Genomic DNA, 20,105 nt, shown 5'->3' with positions numbered 1-20,105 from the left:
GAAAACTCTTCCAATACTTAGTATATGTTACTCCTGCTATCAAAATATATAATATAAAAACAGCCTTTCCTCTCTTTTGCTACTGATTTATAATTAACAGAAATATTTAGCATCTAAGTCCAACCTAACTTTGGGATCCCCTTTCATAATCCATTAGCAAGGATACCATATGAATATCTCTTATAAAAAAGTACCATTCCACGGTTTGAATATTTGAGAGGAAATGATGGGGAAGAATTACCATCCTGTTTACTTTTTCCAAAAGCATTCCATTTATATTTATGCACAGTCTTCCACAGATGTTGCTCCTTGCTAATTCCATATTGCCACTACATATATTTTGAATTTCTCAATTTCTTAAAAAAAATATTGTGCATATAAATGTTGATTTCTTTCATCTTTTTGCGGGGGGCGGGGAATCTAACTCCTGCTCTTTGTCCTTTGTGAGTGATCACAAGAAAAAGGAATTCAGATTTTCAGTCTTAAAGATAATGAAGTATTCAGAACTGGAACACATGCAACTTGGTTCTATAGGAGAAATACTCACCACTGAGTGAGCTGCCAAGTGGGCCAGAACCAGATATATATAGGACAGGATCAGATACATCATTGCAGAGGATGGAAGGTGAATTGGGAGATGAGGTGGGTGAGCTTGGTGCTGATGGCCCCAGGTGTCCAGTCATGAGAGTAGAACCTGCAAAAAAGAGTAATATGATTTAGCAGCTGAAATAGCCATATTATGCTATAATTGGAACACACTTGTGTTCAAATCCTCATTGTGCTGCAAAGATCAATGATTTCCTTCAAGCCAGTCACAGTATTATAGCCTAGCTTATCTCACAGAGTTGCTGAGCAGGTAAAACAGAGAGAATTATGACACACTAATCTTTTCCCTTCCAGAAAGTTCAGTGGGATTAAAATGAAACAAAATTGTTAGAACTGAACTCATGCAATTGCTAGGAAACAATCCTGGGTTAAGAACATGGGGATCTAAAACACTGGCCTGATTATTCTGGAAGCAGAGAATATACTGTATATACAGGTAGTCCTCACTTAACAACCACAGTAGGGGCCGGAATTTAGGTTGTTCAGCGATGCAGTTGTTAAGTGAATCCTGACCCGATTTTACAACCTTTTTTGCAGCAGTTGTTAAGTGAATCAATGCAGTCGTTAAGTGAATCACATGATCATTAAGTGAATCATATGGTTTCCCATTGATTTTGCTTCCGGAAAAGGTCACAAATGGCAATCACATGACCCCGGGATGCTGCAACTGTTGTAAGTGCAAGCTCGTTGCCAAGTGCCTGAATCGTGATCACATGATTGCAGGGGCACTGTGACAGTCAACTTCAGGCACCAGTCTTAAGTCACTTTTTAGCACCATCATAACTTCGAACGGTCCCTAAAGGAATGGTCATTAAGTGAGGACTACCTGTATATGACAGACTGGTGGATATTCTATTCCCACCCCATCTTCTGTCCTTGCCATTTGCCTCCTCTTTTAACTAATAAGAACCCCAGGGAATTAATAAGATATTCCAAGGGTCTGATCTGTGGAGTGAGAACCAAAAGAGCAGGCAGGTGTGTGTGTGTGTGTGTGTGAAAATAGACTGGAAACAATATCTATATTCTATTTCCTCTAGGTTTATAGTCATTTGGGCCCATACCACCTTATTTCTGTTTACATAGTTCAACCTTTACCTACTTACACATCCTAATGAATGAATATTTTTATTATGGTCACTGACCAGAATTCTTACACATCCTAAAAATAACATTCAATGAACAGAATGACAAGTGGCAAAGTGTCATTCACCAATAAAGCATATGGTTAGTGTGCTAAAGTCTCACATTCAGACCTGAGCGTCTCCAGTTAAAGATACTCTGCCCACAGTAAATGGGAATGTTTTCTGCCTGAGGCTTGGAGAGCCATTGGAAGAATATTTATGCCCTGTTCATATCCCACTTTTTCATTACGAGTTCTTACACTGGGGATCCTGTGGATTTCCTATACTTTTAGCCCCAGAACACTAAGTCTCTGAGGTAGGTTGGACTCATAAAGAGTGACTTGTTCAAAGCCAAACTGAGCGCTCAAACATGCGGCTTATATAAGGGTGTGTGTGAGAGAGAGGGGGAGAGACTATTTATTATTTTTTTAAAACCACCCAACAAGCAAAGGTCTCTGGGTGGTTTACAGTAAAACATACTAAAGGATACAGTTTGAATAAAAACATATACAATAAAATCAAATAAAATACAAAATGAAAACACAATGCAAACTAGGCAGCAGTGAGGCTGTCATTCAAAGTCCAATACAATATGAATTAAAGTACAATTAAAAACCCATTAAAAGCCTGGAAAACTAGAAATGGTGCTAATGTGAGCATCAATTTCTTTCTCTGTATATAAAGTTAAATTACATTCGTATATACAAGTTAAAGCATCACATTACATTTATATGCAGTACAATAACCAGCTTTAAAATAAACATTTCTTGCATTTTCCTATGTTTAGCTCATTACTGTCTGCTGGAGCTAGGCTCTCAGTGTCATTGTGACTATATTAGCCTGACAAGCAGAATATCACCAGTGCAAAACCTGGCAGATTTTTTTTTTAATTACGGTACTACTTTTCTTTCCTTGAACTACCCACTTTATTGGGGTTTTTTAACAAGTTCCATAGTACACACTGTTTCATTTTTTCCCCGTCATTTGAGGCAGAAGGATTTCACCCCAGCTTCCAAACAATCCAAAATGAATAAGTACTGCAAAGGGTTTTGCAGGAATATAAGTAATAAGGACTTTGTAATACTTTTCATTTGGGTTAACAAAGTTCTGGGTAAAAGAAAAGAATGCTCCACATTTCAACAGCTTTATTTAACTTTTTAAAATTAAATAAATAATTCATCAGAAAAAAATGAATCATTATGGGAGAGAAACATGGTAAATTAAAAATGAACTTTCTGCTGGATTTTGACCCTCTGCAAGTCAGACAAAGGTTATCATCACTATTCCTTGGAAATCCCTTATTGACAACTGCAGAAAAGATTAGAGAGCTGCAGGGCAACAACCACCAACCCAGTTGAGAGGGCATATCTACCGCTGCACGTGGTAGTCAGCTACAAGTTAGAAAACACTGTTTTCTGCATGAAACAGGAAAACACAGGCATTCACAGTAGGCTGGGAGTATGGGACAATATTTGTTCCTCTTCTCCCAAAATGGTTGGTAGCCTGTAGCTGCAATGGAGGCACCTGGCAGTAAGCATATGCCTTTAGAAGAAAATATAGGTAGTCCTCATTTAGTAACTGCCTTGTTTAGTGAACGTTTGTAGTTATGACAGTGTTGAAAAAATAACTTCACGACCAATCCTTGCATTTACAACCTTCACAGGTTTGTAAAGCGAAAGAAAGCTGAAGTAAAATCGTGATGTTTCACTTAGCAATCACTTCACTTAATGACCAAGTTGCCAGTCCCAGTTGTGGTTGCAAAACAAGGACTACCTGTAATAGAACACAACTGGTTGCCAAATCTGTCTGACAAATCTGTGACTCACAGCCAGTTCTGGAAAATCAGGTTTTTCTCTCACAGGCCTTGTTTCCATATAGCCCTCTAATGTAAAACAACTTGTGATCAACAACAAGACAGGCACAAACACATGAACCAGGCTCCAAAGGTGTTAATTCTGTATTTACCCAAACAATATCACAACATCTAATAATGTTATCAAAAATCTACATTCATTGAATGTGAATGTCACTGTACTTTTAAAAAAAATTATTCCCTCTGACAACAGTGTTTATACCCCTCCCTTTACAAAATGATTTGTAACTGTTTTCCTTTCTGTGCATCTCTTAATGGCATAAGGGCAATCTTGTGAATCAAAGTTAACAAACCTAAACAATCATGTGGAACTTACAGTTTCCACAATGTATTTTATCAATCAGTAAAAGCGTAAATACTATACAAGTCACATTCACAAGACAGCTCTTCAGAAACAGATCTCACCATAATAAACTGGCTTTACAGTGACTATTCCAACCTTCATTTTTACCATTTTTAAAAGGAAAGCAGTAGAGGAAAGGCAATAAAATCAGTAAGGCCACTCAAAATGCCAAGATCACTGAGGACAATGTTCTGAGAAAAGTCAGCTGTTTCTAATGGACCATTAATTAACATCAAATTTTGGCCAATCAGGGCAGTGTCTGGCTATTTTCTTTTGGCAGTCAGTGTGACTCTGCTTTTGTAGATTATTTTAAAACGTTAACTGATTACCATCAATTCAATAATGAGAAAGAGGAAAAGAATGGGGAGACAATAGCCTCTAGCTTAAAATATGAGCCAGGGTTCATTGCCCACCAAATTCACAAGCAGACTTTGTTTTCATTTGCAGGCAAATGTTGATCTATGCTAGATTATACATTCTCTGAACCCTGCATTGCCCCAGTTGAAAAGAAACAACTTGCCCAACATGGCATGATACATGGTATTTTAACGTCAGCATGGGTGTTATTTTTAAAGCCTCATGCAGTCCATGAATAAGACACATTTAAGTCATCCTTAGCTATACTGATCTTAAATTAGCACTCTCTTGCTTATTCCAACAAGATCCAAAGAAAACTTCAGCATGCATAAAATCTGTTTGACTTTGTCACCCATTACCTTCAAGGAAAGTCAGGTGACTGACTGAAGGTATCTGGAAAAGAGGCAAGAGAGGCAGGATAGGGATCAGCAAAAGAAACACAGATTTCACATCACTACAGTTTTCTGCAAAACTCAAGGGTGTGTGGAGAGTATTCCAAGTAGGTAGTAGGAAAAGGCCCTTGCCCTAGGAGCACACTGAGTTTTGTCATATTTGGATTGCAAAAGTGAACTGCTAGCAAGGTTGTGAAAGCCACTTGTGCAGTTTTGGTTTTTCTTTCCCACTGCAGACAGCAGATTGGCGGGGATGGAGGCCATTTAAACTAAGACTGTACTGGAAGAAAAGGATTAACTTCCTCTCCCTCCAATGTCACCATACAAATTCTCTGTGGAGAACCCTGCACCAATTATTTGTTAAGCAAATTTTTGAGCCAAACTTCATGACGTAAGAGACAACAAAACGATAAATATCGTAGTTGCACTGAAATGGTGAAAGCTACAGTTAAAAGACAATGTAAGTGGAATGACAACTTATATTCTCGTTTATGTTAATTTAAGAAATTATTTAAGAAATCTCATCTTGCTTTCTTTAAAGCTAAACCTGCACTCACCAAAAGCCATACTACTAATAGAACAGATTTGGGCATTTCAAAATGAGCCAGAAGATCCTTTCCAGATACATAATTTTTCAACCAAAGATTTCTGTGAGATAAGTTATTGTATCAATTTCCTGAAGCAATTCCAATTAACATATGATACAATGCCCTGCTTTTTAACCCTGGTTTGTTGAACAAGCATAATGGCATGGTTTGCACTTATGTTTAAACTAAAATGAATGGGTTTGCACACCAACTGCAATTGTGGTGACCTCGTAGTGACCAGTGCAGAAAGGAGGTAATGTTCTCATCTCCTAATTCTCTGCAGACATTGTCACACATTAAGCATTTGAAGTCTAGGATATTGCCAGACTATGCGTATTTTTCATTTCTGATATTACAATACTCATTAACTATCTTGGAAGCTTTGGAGCATTTGCAAAAAAGCCTTGTGGTGGTTGTCTGAAGTTATGAAGTTATTCTAGCTATACTAATTTATCCTGGAGATTTGGGAGACTATCACAGGATGCTTTCTGTCAGCAGTGATGGGAACAGTATGGTCAGCTCAGAATAATCTCCAGCATAACAGTTTCGTTACTGCTTCTAAGCAACCTTAAGATACTCATTCTCCTCTGCCTCCATTAGCATCCTGGAATGGTTTGCTGCAGTCCTATTCATAGTCCTGTATAAACAGGGCTCAGTTCACTCCAGTAAGTGTTATCCAAATGTTCTGAAGCTGCCACACATTCTCCCTATCCTGCCCTCCCTACTTCACAATATGTTCAGTTGAAAAGAATTAAACTGTGTATTGTAAACATCATAGCAAGGGACAGACTTCATCGCCATTAATATACACACAACAAAGAGAAAGACTAAACAGCAAGTAAAAAATGTACAACACAAAAGCCTTCCAATCATGTTTGGCTTAAATGAGATAACATCACATTTAATAAATTCTCATTTAATTTTCCACAATCATTCCAATGTAGCAGTGATTTTGAGAAATTAAAATGGTAAAAAAAAATAATAACTATGATAATATATTGCAACAAAGGCAAGAAAAATGCACTTAAAAACACCTTCCCAGATGTATGAAGGCAAGAATCCTGAGGCAGGAATATATACACATTCATTGTTCAGTGGTGTATGAAAACAATAAATAATGAGGTCAGAAGGAAATAAAATGTTTAAGGTATAGATAGTGTTAATTATCATTTTCATAGTGACTATTTACATAACAGTTGTTAAATGTGACTCATATGTTCTGGTATTTGTAAGCTAATTAATACATGTAGCATGAGAAGAACCCTTTGTTTCATCAACGTCACATCTACTAACTGTGAATAGTCTGCTGTCTACAAAGTAATGGTGGATTATAGGCAACAAAAGCTTATCCCATAACAAGGAGGTAAACAATGGGTTAAGGCCCCTGGTGGGTCACAGACAACTTAGAGGGGTCCACTTTTGAAACAAATGCATCAGATATGATACAGTAGTTCAGTGTGGAATTTTTAATTTTGAGCTTACAAACTGGCTTTCCGTTTATTTTTTTAGAAAGATTCTGTGAAATGCCAGCAATATTATATTATTTAAATTATTATTTATTTGAATTAAACAGTCACATTAATTTGGAATTAACCTTTTCTATACTTGCCTGCTTTAAAAATGTTCATATTTATCAGTTAAAATCAGTTGTTATATCAAAAATGTTGATAACATTTTGGAATTTGCTGTGATTAGAGGGTAATATATTTCAGGGGTTGGGGTTGAATGCAGTTGAAATGGACAAAATTCTTCTTTCTGCAAAGTATAACAACTGATACCTATGCTGTTACTGGATTTTGGCAATCCGTTGACATTGACCAAGGTTATCTAGGTTCAGATTCTCTCAGAAATATTATCTCCGTCAATGTGAGGTACAGTACTACATTTTTAGCCCTTGGAGTATCTATAGATGGTAAATTAAATGTATAGTTTTTTTACTATAACAATAATATTAGCTGTATTTAAGGCAGGGGGGATCACACAGATTCCTTTAGCATTTTTAGGAAGTCACACTATTATACAGTTTAAGGATGTGAATTAAGGTATCACAAGATTCTGTTGCGTCTCTTCCATTCAGAAATTTTCCAGAAATCACAAGCTTAACTTTCTCTTTGTTTGCTACTTTTGCTAGTTTCTTCAGAATTCATCTCATAATTTTTAAACACTGTTAAAATCGGAGGTCTCAAAAAATGAGCTATGCTTTCACTGTTGGGTGGGAAGTTCTAGTATCTGTTCTTCTCACAATAAATAAACATAACCTCAGTTCTAGTTCAAGAAAGATAATGAGAACACCTATCCCACAACTAGGAAAAGCTGAAGATAAAGAGAACATGAATGCCAAGTTGGAGGGGGAAATGGAGGAATCTAATAAATAAATAACCTTATTTAAAAGTTATTAAAGTGACCTGCATTTTAATTGTTAAGTTTGACTGCATTAGTTTAAATGTGCCAAACTACAGGCAACAGCTAATGAGGCAGTTACTGTGTAGACCAGCTTTTTCCAGTTTGGCTGAGGTTCATGTTGGCTGGGAGTCCTAGGAACTGCAGTCCCAATGCATTAATGTAATGGCAGCTTGGGTGCAGTTTCAAAAGTCCTTGAGTTCACAAAGTTCCAAAACAGTGAAATTTTTGTAGAGGAGGTAGATGAACAAAGTAGCAATCTGAACATTTGAAAAATGTGTTATCTTATTGTATGTTTTGCTGGAAGTACAAACTTGGCTGCTATTGGAAAGTTTAGTCTATTCTGTCACTCTTGTAAGAAGGCAAAAGAAAAGCCAACCAACTCTGGTATTCATGCAAGAAATAGGTACACATTATCTGTCCTGACAAATAAATTCAAAACAATGATAAATCACCCTGTATCCAGTTTATTCTACACAAGCTTAAGATGTGATAAGAGAACAATATAACATACTAGTAACATTCTGTTTCATCCAAGACTTTTATTATTCTGATGCTGAAAGTTATTTATTTCTACTCTCACAGGGGTACAAAAGCTAAAATGTATATACTGGTTGAAAGTTTCTTTGCTGTAATTTACCATTCTTTATAATAATCTTCAATAATCTTTGGTCAGCTGTCATGTCTAGCTTTTCTTCCTGTTATCCCACTCATATCCCTGTGAACTGCTGATGGGAATGGGAGAGGAGGGATCCCCTGTAATTGCTTCCTCTCCCTGGATGGGATAAATGTACAGGAGTCTCCAATCAACTGCTGTCCACATAAATATCTGGAGCAAGCATAAAAAAGTTGGAGGCTGGATGAGAGGTTACCTCCTTGCAGAAGCTGTCCAGGGCTTGCAGAGGTGCTGTGTCACAACCTGCCTTACCCAACTATCTAATCTGTCCTGAAGAGCAACAGATCTCCAGAGTCAGGAAAAAACCTTCCCTGTCACTTTAGGGAAGTAAGAACTTCATGCAAAATATGTACTTGTCTCTGAGTTACGCTTCATGACAATGTTATGGTAATTATAATAATTAAGGAAGCATTGCAGGTGGAAACTGACTCCCATTTATACTTGATACACAGCATTTCTGGAATCATAGCACTCTTTCATAGGGATGCTCCTGATCCCAACTAATCTAGATGCCCTTACAATGCATATCCTTATCCAGGACAACCAGTTATTACAGGCGGCTCATTGCTTAGAACTACAGCTGGACTGTATCGATTTTCTTGAAATCACAGATAATGTCAAGAGAGAAATGAGTAACCACATGAAAACTTCATCCAAGGAAGAAGTCATGAATCATGTTACCTTCAAAAACCTCTGAAAAAGATAACTCGGGAATCTTAAGGTCAGATTCTGCGGTAAAGTAAATCTTCAGTTGTTTCAGTTCTATCACTTACGACTTTCAAATGTTATGCTGAAATACATTTCTGAATACATATTTTAAAATGGACTTCAATCTGAGCCAGCTTTCTTTCATTCCCTGTCTTTTATTAAAAATATGAATGCTTGTTCCAAACTAAAATAAGTTCATAGCATGCTTTGCAAAAACACCTTAAGGAATAAAGATAAATAGAGTATAGAACAAGAAACCTCTATGTCTTTTCAGAAGACACATGGCTCTCTACAAAGGAAATGTCCCACTATCACAGGAACAAAACAACTTCAAATTTACACTGATGTTACTTTAAACAATGCTGAAACAGAAGATACATTTAGGACACTGTGTATATTAGTAATGAGAATTTAAAGATTAAATTCCTTTAGGAATTATCTTCAAATTATAATTACTAATATATGCCTAACATGCAAGGAAAAAGAAAACTTGAGCCTGATGGATGGGATCACCCAGTATTTCACACATCTGGCTAATGCCTTTCCAAGATGCACCAAGGACAGACAGACAGACAGATGACATAGACCAGAATCCTATTCTCCAAAAGCTACTTCTAAACAGATTTCTACCAAAGTACTAAAGTGCTGTCTGCCTTCTGGCAAAGCTCCTCAAAAGATGGGTCTGCTAAATTTCTGTCTCTTTAACAAGTCCATTTTTCCATAATGCCAAATTAAAAAGATTGCTCCTAAAATGGGAAGCACCTGAAAGCAATTGTGAGATAAAGAGATTCATTAAGAACATTTCATGTTTTCCATCTGCCAAACCCTCCTTGTGATGGATTCATTCTAATCTGCTGTTTGAAAGAGCCCAACTGTTACAGTCTTGAAAAGGGGATTTTAAAAGAAATATGGCTGTTCCAGTGATGAGCACAGCAGCATGTGAGTGACTGTCTGGTGATCAACTGAAAGCAAAGAGATCCTCCAGCTGCACCATGTATGGAGAACAGTTGATATATGTGCTTAGCAAGTCAGGCCCTGCAATAGGTCTAATATGCTATTTGATGCCTACAAAGTCCTTTTAGCAAAAAACATCTGACACAAGCAAGAAACTTCCACCCTCATGCAGCTAATCACCAGCCTTTCATGGTCTGTTCCCTTTCCTTATTAACTCTTCTACTTCTTCAGTATTCTGGAGCATATATCCTTGTGTTTTGTTTGTCTAAGGTGTTATATGTATTATTGCTATGACTTCCAACGAAGGAGGACAATGTGCACCTCATGTGTACTATACAGCACTGCAACTCCTTTTTCTGTGGTCCACAGATCCCATCCCACCCCACCCCTCAAACTGCAAAACTGAAATTTGGTGTCAAAATACTTAAACGTTGATGGCATATTTTTAAAAACTGAAACAATAAGCAACACCTATGTATTTAACTACTACTAGGCTTGGCATGCTTCTTAGAAACAACTCCAATAAAGCCAAAAAGGGCAAAATACTTGACATCTTCCACTCTAGTGACATCATCATGTCACTGTCCCAATTTCTGTCAACCTTGGAGGATAACATAATTTTCAAGAAGCCAATCCTACCACCTGCAAAAAAAATGCTCACGCCAACTACACCAAAATATTAACCTATAGAAAATATGTCTCTTATACATTATCATGATTAGAGTTACAGATGAAGGATATTTTAGGATTATGGCTATAAAAATGGGCTTATGTTTGGCTATCAGGACCAATTACAACACATGCATCAGAAGTGCATAGTCATTATATTCCTTTGGGTAAAGGACCCCCAACCTGCTTAGGCCTGTAGAAACATATAGGACCCATCACAAAATTGGTACCACATAAAGAAACTGCTGTCTTATGTCACAAAAATGCTATATTTAAGTCTTATTCCTATATCATTTGTATGCAAATTGGAGGCTGTCATCAAACTAATTTTCTGCTACATTTTATTGGTATTGGAAAAGAAAGACTGGAAAGTAATTTTGATGGCAGAATAAATAATAATTAATTACCCTCTTCTCCATCTGCTGTTTCAGTGCTCATATCTGGCTGAAACTGAAATGACTGGGAAAACAAATATGCTTTTTCAGTCCTCTCATTATAACCCATCTCATAATCTAAATAACTGTTTCTTTTCTACACAATACAGCATTTTAGTGCTATCACTCATTCCAATTCACCCACAAAATAACAACATGCATATAAGAAGAGACAAACATACCCAGGACACGAATTTGCATCACTGCTCCATGTAAACCAAAGAACATCCATAATGGTTGGGAACAATCCACGCATACTTGCATGCCTGCACTTGCTCCATTGTGACTCAAGTGCAGTTCACCTTCTGAATTCACCATGAATCCCAAGATGTCTCCACTCTGGAGAGGCACCAGCACTCTACAGACTGCCCAGAACTCTTTTCGATCAACTAAAGACTCTGGGTTATAAGGAAGGTCACTGGGTCTCAGGGTGCTAGGATCGCAAGTAGTTACCCCATATGACAGTGTCCCAGTACGCGAAGTGTTGGATTTATTGATTTTGACAAATATAGTCTCACTGATTCTAAGTGGCCTGCTGGTAAAAACCAAAGTTCTCTCTTCTCGAGCATGGTCCAGACGGGCCACAGTCTGGTCATCCAGAATTTTAATATGGGCTCCCCTGAGCTGATGGAAGCGGAGGTCACTTTCAAGTTGAGATGGGAGGAGGTGGGAATGCTGAGAGTTGAGAGAATTCTGTGGAATGGGGCACATGGCAGTCATGACATGGAAATTGTCCTCCTGTAAGTTGAGGTCACAAAGGCTCACAGATAGACGGGTATCCTCAGTCTCTCTGCGCAATGAGGGTCGGCGGATAGCTGTGAAGGATCTTGGACGGAGGCAATCAGGAGGAATAATTTCACTATCTGCAAACAAGAGAGGGAACAGATAACCCAAGGTGAAGAAAGCATTTCAGTTTTGTTATCAGTTGCTCAACAAGGAATGCAAAATCTTCTTTTCCTTTAAAGCCCCAATGCAATAAAGTGAATTTCAAACAATTTCCCATAAAACAATATCTTGTAAAGATTTCAGTCTTCCTTCTGAATAGACTCTCAATCAGTATCAATTGCTGGAATGGGAGGCAACACTGGGAAAGAATAAGTAGGATCCAGAGTGTGAAACCTCTAAGAAGACTGCTGCAGAGTCCTGAAAGCTATGCTTTGAATTTGTTCTCAGAATAAGTGTCATTGATAGAATGACAAGAATATTTAAGTATATAGTTGGATTTAATAAAGATTTTAAGAAAAGATGTCTTATCCCCAAAGCATAGAAAATGTGGGCTCATGTCATTGTTTTACTTTGTTTGTTTGTTTGTTTGTTTATGGTATTTATCACCACCTCAATCCATTAATAGAGTCCCATCATTTACAAATAATAATACAAGTAAATAAAGCAATTATAATAAATACATCAAATTAATAACAGATAACAATAACAAATTAGACTGATATGGTACCAACCATTCAATCACTCAATCAATCAGTCCCTAAAGGCTTTCTGGAAGAGTCAGTACTTGTAAAGAAATTTAGAGGTAACCTTGGGGAAGGTATAAGAGAACTGTTAAGGGGGAAAGGAAGGAGCAAGCCATTAAGGAGGAACTTGGACAAGAGATTAAATAGTCCATAGATATAAGGAAGCATGATAAAAAAAAATGTAAACTAACACCACCTTGATTTTGTTCAGTATAAGGTGGACAGAGAGAAACTTGGATAGGTTTTCAAGATGCTGTTCCTATACCCTACAACAATAAAATAGCATTTCTGGAATCCCTGAGGTGTCTGTTTTCTGGAAGACATGGGTGAGAGGTGAGAGCATGACATAAGCCACATATTATTATTTGCTGGGTTTTTTTAATTGATTAATTTTGATTTTATAGCATTTTGCTGCATTATTAAGTGCTTTTTTATTATTAGTGATAAATATTATCTGAGGTTCTATTGTGATAGAAAAGGTGTGTTATTCATTAAAAAAAACTAATCAGCTTTTCAAATTACTTCATTCAAAGTGACAAACAATGGGAATGATCCACAGTGGGAATTAGTTATGACTAAGTATCTCCAGGAGCAAAGGAATGAGACTTAATCATTAATTTCTGTAAGACTTTAGTACAGGTAGACCTCGCTTACCAACTGCCTCGTGCAGCGACTGTTTGAAGTTATGATGGTGCTAAAAAAATAACTTTGTGAACAAGGACCAGTTATGACCTTTGAAGCATCTCTCTCTCTCTCTCTGTCATGTGTTCACCTTTATAGTCAATTAGTAACGCCTGGGCTGTTGTTTTTTCTCTCCCTCCTTCCCACAGAGCAGAGAGATTGCCTAAACAAGCAGTCTCTTTAGGCAATCTCTCCTGTGCCTGACCCATTGTTTCCTACACCCAAATCATATAATGGAGAGATTGGAGAGGAAGGGATTACAAGAGAGTAAGCAGGCACACAATGGGGAATATACATCAAAAGGAATGCACTAGCACCAGCTGTTTACCTAGCACACTTGGGGCCGTGAGCACACTAGGTTAAACAGCTGGCACTAGTGCATTTCTTCTGAAGTTTATTCCCCATTGTGTGCATGCTTACTCTCTTGTAATCTCTTCTTCTTGTAATCCCTTCCTCTCTTGTAACCCCTTCCTAGTAATTACAAACATTAATTCCCTTCTTGCTAATTATCCCAGCACAGGGTGAGCATTCCAAAGGTTGGGGGAGTGGGGGAAAAAAGGAAAGCTGAAGCAAAAACATAAGCAGAGTCACAGTCATGTGATTTTCCACTTAGTGACTGTGTCCCCTAGCGACCAAGTTGCTAGTCCCAATTGTGGTCGCTTAAACAAGGACTACCTGTATTGATGTTTGCTCAGTATTCTCCCTGCACAAAGTTCCTTGTGTATAAACACTATTTAAACAAAGAAAAAAGAAAAGGTTTCCCATTATTACTGGAATAGCATGAAGTTCAAATAGCACAAAGGTGATCGTGCTGGATTGGAAAATCCTTCTGAAACTCCTAACACAATTCTACTACTATATATCTGTGTTCAAAAGTTTCCAAAATGGCTGCTGTAGCTGGATATTGCATTAATACCAATACTAAATGAATGTCCTTGACTATTCTTTGACGTTATCTAGCTGATATTATTTGAAAAATGCACAGGAAATTGAAGTAAACCTCTAGCAAGACAAATATTCAGTTCTGAGGCACACTTACTGCTTTTCTTTATAGCAAAGCAAAAGACATTCTTTTTTTTTATTGTTTTTTCTTCCAATGGTCAAAGGGATCATCAGAATCAAGTAAGAGCAGGATATTATAAAGAACCAGAATAAGACTTCTCCAATAATTCTTTATCAGAAATCAAGCAGAGTATTACTGTGTTTAACTCATGAATTTTGCTTTAGTTTGACATTAACTGGCTGACATCATTGAACAATGTTCAGGAAATTGAAATAATATTTCTCATCAGAACAAACATTCAGTTCTAATATACATCTTTTTATAGCCAGATGCAATGCTTTTTTAAAAAAAATCTTTTTATAGCCAGATGCAATGCTTTTTAGGGGACAAGGGTTCAGGAGCTCATAGCAATGACACATTTACATCAGAGAACGCACAGCAAATTTTTCAGCCTTTGTTTGTTCCTTTGAAGCACATAACATGTATGTATTATTTTACTAAAATATAGCAAAATATCAGGCCACTTTTACTGAATGGCTTTTGCAGAACAATGGCATTTGCAAAGCACCACAAAGCAGTGACACATATATGAAGCACATATCATGTTATATATATATATATATATATATATATATATATATATATAATGATATATATAATGATATATATAAAGATCATATTTATATCATAAATTTAAATTTAAATAATAAATAAATAATAACAAAGTTATAAATAAATAATATTAATATTAAATAAATAAAAAATTTAAAAAATAAAAAATAAAAATAAATGTGATATTTATATCACATATCATGATATATATAAAACATATCATCTCTGTTTTATAAGGTGTACAGTTATTCAGATTGCCATGATGAAACTTCTGATGATTTCAAAGCTCTAGAGAAAAAGGATAGAAGAAAATATTTTCTGCTTTTCCTTCTGTTCTTAAGTGTGTGTGTGTGTGTGTGTGTGTGTGTGTGTGTGTGTCCATATTTAATCTGATCCTTTATCACTGAAAATAGTAGGAAGGAATTTAACATAAAAACACCTACATTAGAGTGTTCTAGAAGGTGGGCAGGATTTTGGATCTAGTGGACCTACAGCTCCTCCAAGCATACCTGTGAGATCACACTGAAAAAACAAATCACCTTTGGAAGCTCCAGGGATGCACATAGGATGTTTCCCTCTCTGAGATAAAGATGATATCTCAAGCCTTGGAAAAAGTCTGAAAAATCCTACTGTCCCTAAAAACCCTCCAAAGGATAACTGGTCCACAACTCTATTCTTTCGAAGTCCAACTGGCCAATGTTTCTATCACTCATCTCCTCTGGGGATCAGATGGTTTGGAAACACCACAGAAATAAGCCAGAACCAACCAAGGTAGTTATTTATAACAGTAATTATTATTTTGCTTATGGTGATCAGTTATCTGTATTGTCCTTAACTGTATATGCACTAGTTTAGTTGTCAGTTGCAACATATTCATAGCTAGCAAATAAGCAGATAAAAAGTGATGATTTCCAGAACATGACCCATGATTTTCTCAGAACATGATCCATGATTTTCTCAGTTAACAGCTTCCACTCTTAACCAAACAAACAATAAATAAGCTTTTCTTCTTTTACTGATAATTCAGAAATCTAGAAATCTTATTCTTTGTCAACACTGCTAATTCTCCAAACCTCCTTGAGGTAGCAGTATTCTAGCTGATGAATCTATTGTAATTAAACAAATGCAGGAAGTGCAAGCAGATATAACCTCATATTGCAGCACCACAGAAATCATTATGAGCCCATTATCTCAAATGACATATTTGTTGAATTAATAACATAGGTATCTGGTACAAATCACAACAAAGAAAAAATGATGAAACTTGCATGATGATGCTAACATGTAACCCCCACCTTTTTATATTTGAATCCTGATATTGCACACAACTGTGTAAGTCACATGGTTTGTGCTGTGATATTGTGTTGTGATATCAGTTTGTCAATTTTGCCACCTCTGCCAATTCCATTAATTTCAATATCCATTCTTCAGCGGTAGGTATTTCTAAATCTTTCCATTTCTGTGCATATAAAGATCTCGCTGCTGTTAGTTTATAAAGAAGTAAGTTCCCATGATTTCTTTCCATCTATTTGTCCATCATATCTAAAAGGAAAACCTCTGGTTTCAGTTGTACATCTATTTTTAAGATTTTCTGAATCAAAATACATATCATGTCCCAGTATTTCTTAGCCTTTTTACCAAAGATGATAAAAAGTACCTTCACACTGATTACATTTCCAACATACATTTGACATTCCTTTATACGTCTTAGATCATTTATCCAGGGTTAAATACCAATGATACATCATTTTATTTAAAAAAATTCTTTCGGGTTGTACAGTAGTTAAGTGTAAACTTCAAACCTTTATTTCACATGTTTTCTCACTGGTCCAACATATCCAAAACATTTTGCCCACTTGAGCATACAATCCTTAACATATTCATCTTCCATATTCATTTTTGACAGGAGTTTATACTTCTTAGGTTTTTTCTTTTTCTTTTTGGTTATATTATTAATACTCCTTCAACCAAGGAGGGAGCAAAAGGCAGTGGTAGATCCCATCCTGAAAAAAAATATTTAGATATCTCTCTTTTTCATAGTTATAAGCTGGTATCAAACTTACAATTCCTTGTCAAAGTAGTTAGTAGGTAGTAGCATATCAACTTCAAGCACTCCTGGGTGAAATTGTTTTTCTAGATCCATTTCAGGCTACTTTCAGGCAGAGCCATAGCAAAGAGGTAGCACTGGTCATCCTGAAAGATATCTGTTGAGGGAGCATGACAGGAGTAGAATCATAGAATGTAAGGGTTGGAAGGGACCTTGTTTATTTAGTTCAACTCCTTGTCCAATTCAGGAATCCACAATTAGAACATATCTGATACCATGCAACTTGTTTAAATATCTCCAACGAAGGAAAGTCCGCCATCTCCTGAGGCAGGCTGTTCCCCTGTTCTTACTATTGAGATTTTGTCCTGATGTCTACCTAAAATCTACTCCCTTGTACTTTAAACCCATTGTTTCTTACCTATCTTCTGGAACAACTCTGAACAACTCTGCCCCATCATCTGCATGACAGCCTTTTAGATACTTGGACAGCTATCATGTCTCCCCACCATCTTCTCTTCTCCAGGATATACATACCTAATGCTTGTAAGGGTTTTTTTTTTTTTAAATTCCTAGATAATTATCATCTTGGTTGCTCTGCTCTGGACATGCTCGAGTTTGTTACTGTCCTTCTTAAACTATAATGCCCAGAACTGGATACAATATTCTAGATGTGGTCTGGCCATGCAGAATAGAAAGGAATGATGATTTTTCTTGCTCTTGAATTATGCTTCTGTTAAATGTAGGACTACTTTTTATCTTTTTGGAGCTGCATCACACTGTTTCCTCATCTTCTGCTTGGATCCACCAAGATTCCCAAATCCTTCTCATAGTTACTGATGCCACGTATGGTTTCCCACTGCATCCTTTAGTCAAATTAAACCTTTTATTTTTCCTTCCCAAATATAGGACTTTTGTCTGTGTTGAGGGGTTTTTTTTGTCCAATGTTCTAGCTTGTCATCTTGTTGGGGGGTTTTGTCCAATGTTCCAGCTTGTCAATATCCTTCTGAATGTTGATATTGTCCTCCAAGGTGACTTGTGTTGTCTGCAAATCTGATAATCATATTTTCCATCCCTTTATCCAACTCATTTATAAATACGTTGAACCATACAGGGTCTAGAACAGATTCTGGGGTATTCCACTCAATACATCCCTTCAGCCTGATGCAAAGCCAGTGGGGGTACACTTGTGTATGTTAGTTCAACCAACTCTGTATCCATCTAATGATAACATGATGCAGCACACATTTTAACATCTTTTGTACTGAAATCTCAGAGATTTTGTTGAATGCTTTGCTGAAGTCAACATACGTTATGTGCACCATTTTCCCATAGTCAACTAAACTGGTCACTCTATCTAAAAAAAGACTGCTTTGACATGATTTCTCCTTGATGAGCCCATGCTGGCTCCTGACAAGCAGTTCATTCTTTTCTAAAGAGCTTATATGTTCATGCTTCTGCTTCTAGATCTTTCAGTGACTTTTTATACCATTGACCATGGTATCCTCCTGGACTGCTTTAGGGGGTTGGATGTTGAGGTACAGTTTTGTTATGGTTCCACTCTTACTGTAAGGATAGGTTTCAGAGGGTGGCACTGAGGAAATACTGCTCCAGGTCAGCCATTGTGCGGTGATGTGCTACTGGGTTGTATTCTCCCCCCTTGCTATTCGACATCTATAAAATTAACCCCATCAACTTCAGGAAGAGTCCTGAAGTTCTCTTTAGCTGAGATATCCCTCATAGACACAAACCACAAACCTCTTGTCTGGATTCAGTTTTAAGCTGTTGCATCTCATCCATTCTGCAATCTGGTTCACATAGGAACTAACTGAGGAGTTCAGTCACAGGAGTTCTTCTTCTTGTAGGAAACTCAGAAACCACAGCAGGTCCAGAACAAAGTGGTTAAAGTTCTGTCAAATATTTTCTGAGGGAAGCATGTAACACCAGCTACAGAGATGCATGCCAGCCTGGGAGAAGGCCCAGTTGGAACTTAATAAGGTTAGGGTGTTCTCAGTGGCAGCTCCCGTGTTTTGGAATTCTCACCCCTAAAAGCCTGATCTGCCTTTCTGATGCTTGTTTTAAGAAGAATTTTAGAAGCTTCTTTTATATTCTAAGCTTCCTCCATAGGACTGTTGTTTATTTTCTTGTAGGATGTTTTAGACTGTTTTTTTAATGATGATGCTATGTATTATTTATTGCTAGGGTTTTTTATTATTTATTGTACTCATATTTTATGAACATAGGTAAGCTTAGTATTTATTGTTGACTGTGGATATTCTTCAGATTTTTTGTTGTAGTTAACTGCCATGGTTTGTCAGTAAACAAATATGCAGTAAACAAATATGAAAAATAAATAAAAGAAACACATAATTACTTAAATAGATATGTTTGGTGCTGTAAATTATAGGAATGATATGATGATAGTTTGGAATATACTTTCTAAGAAAATAACTGTACAGCAGTATACAGTTTATAGTATATACCCCAGATATCAGATATGTGAGCTGTTCTGATTATTTTTAATTATACTAAAATGGCACCAAAGGGTATTCAATGCCACGTCAAAGAATGCCAGTGTTATAACTCAGAATTCTTAGTTTGCAACCAGCGTCAGCCCCTAGGGAATGCTCAGAGTGTTCATGCTTCCTTCTTGATCAATTTGGCTGTATTTCGGCTGTATTTTGGCCACTTGATCAATTTGGCTGTATTTCGGGTATAGGAAAAGGAGTTTGCACATGTGCTTAAATGCTTTTCTGCAAGTCCCATTTGAGACTTTCCAAACTATTTACTGAGCAGAAGGATATGATCAGATGTTTAACATAACGTGGATGGGAGCCAAAAATGTTTTAAACTGAAGCAATTTAAGTAATTCTATGATATGAATTGTTGCCTATTTCATTTGTCAGTTTATTATAGAGTTTAAGATAATGCCACAAAAAAATATTAAGAGATTAGATGCTCTCATTATATAAACTGCATTACAAGTAAAAAAGAAAAGCCTAAAAGGAATCCTTGAGTAATCTTATTTATAAATGTAAAATTAAGCATTCCTTGCATCAGGAACAGATGCAAAGCAAATAGCTGAAAAACAGGTCTAATCTGGTAACTTTAATTCCATGGTGTAGTGAAAACTAGAACGGTACCAAGGAAAGACATCTGTAGTTTTTTATGCCAGA

At 36.7% G+C, this 20,105-nt stretch overlaps 1 protein-coding gene across 4 annotated transcripts in view; it reads right to left on the bottom strand.

Moving 5' to 3' along the window:
* The window catches only part of NEURL1 (neuralized E3 ubiquitin protein ligase 1), a 147,543-nt gene that overhangs the window by 10,136 nt on the left and 117,302 nt on the right, over positions 1-20,105 (bottom strand). For 3 of the 4 annotated variants that reach the window (XM_007423233.4, XM_025163424.2, XM_025163423.2), the window contains exons 4-5: positions 11,303-11,983; positions 548-694 (exon numbers count right to left, since the gene is read on the bottom strand). In XM_007423233.4, coding sequence (XP_007423295.1) covers positions 548-694; positions 11,303-11,983 — 828 coding nt within the window. The remainder of the gene's footprint in view (positions 1-547; positions 695-11,302; positions 11,984-20,105) is intronic. The other variant, XM_088132409.1, reaches the window with a different exon arrangement.

Source organism: Python bivittatus, unplaced genomic scaffold (genome assembly GCF_059951505.1).
Source record: "Python bivittatus isolate LINGU-HERP-01145 unplaced genomic scaffold, Pbiv_v1 ctg000980_np1212, whole genome shotgun sequence".
Lineage (NCBI taxonomy): Eukaryota > Metazoa > Chordata > Lepidosauria > Squamata > Pythonidae > Python > Python bivittatus.
Note: the sequence above shows the minus strand (reverse complement) of the source record. Positions and strands in the feature narration are given on the sequence as shown.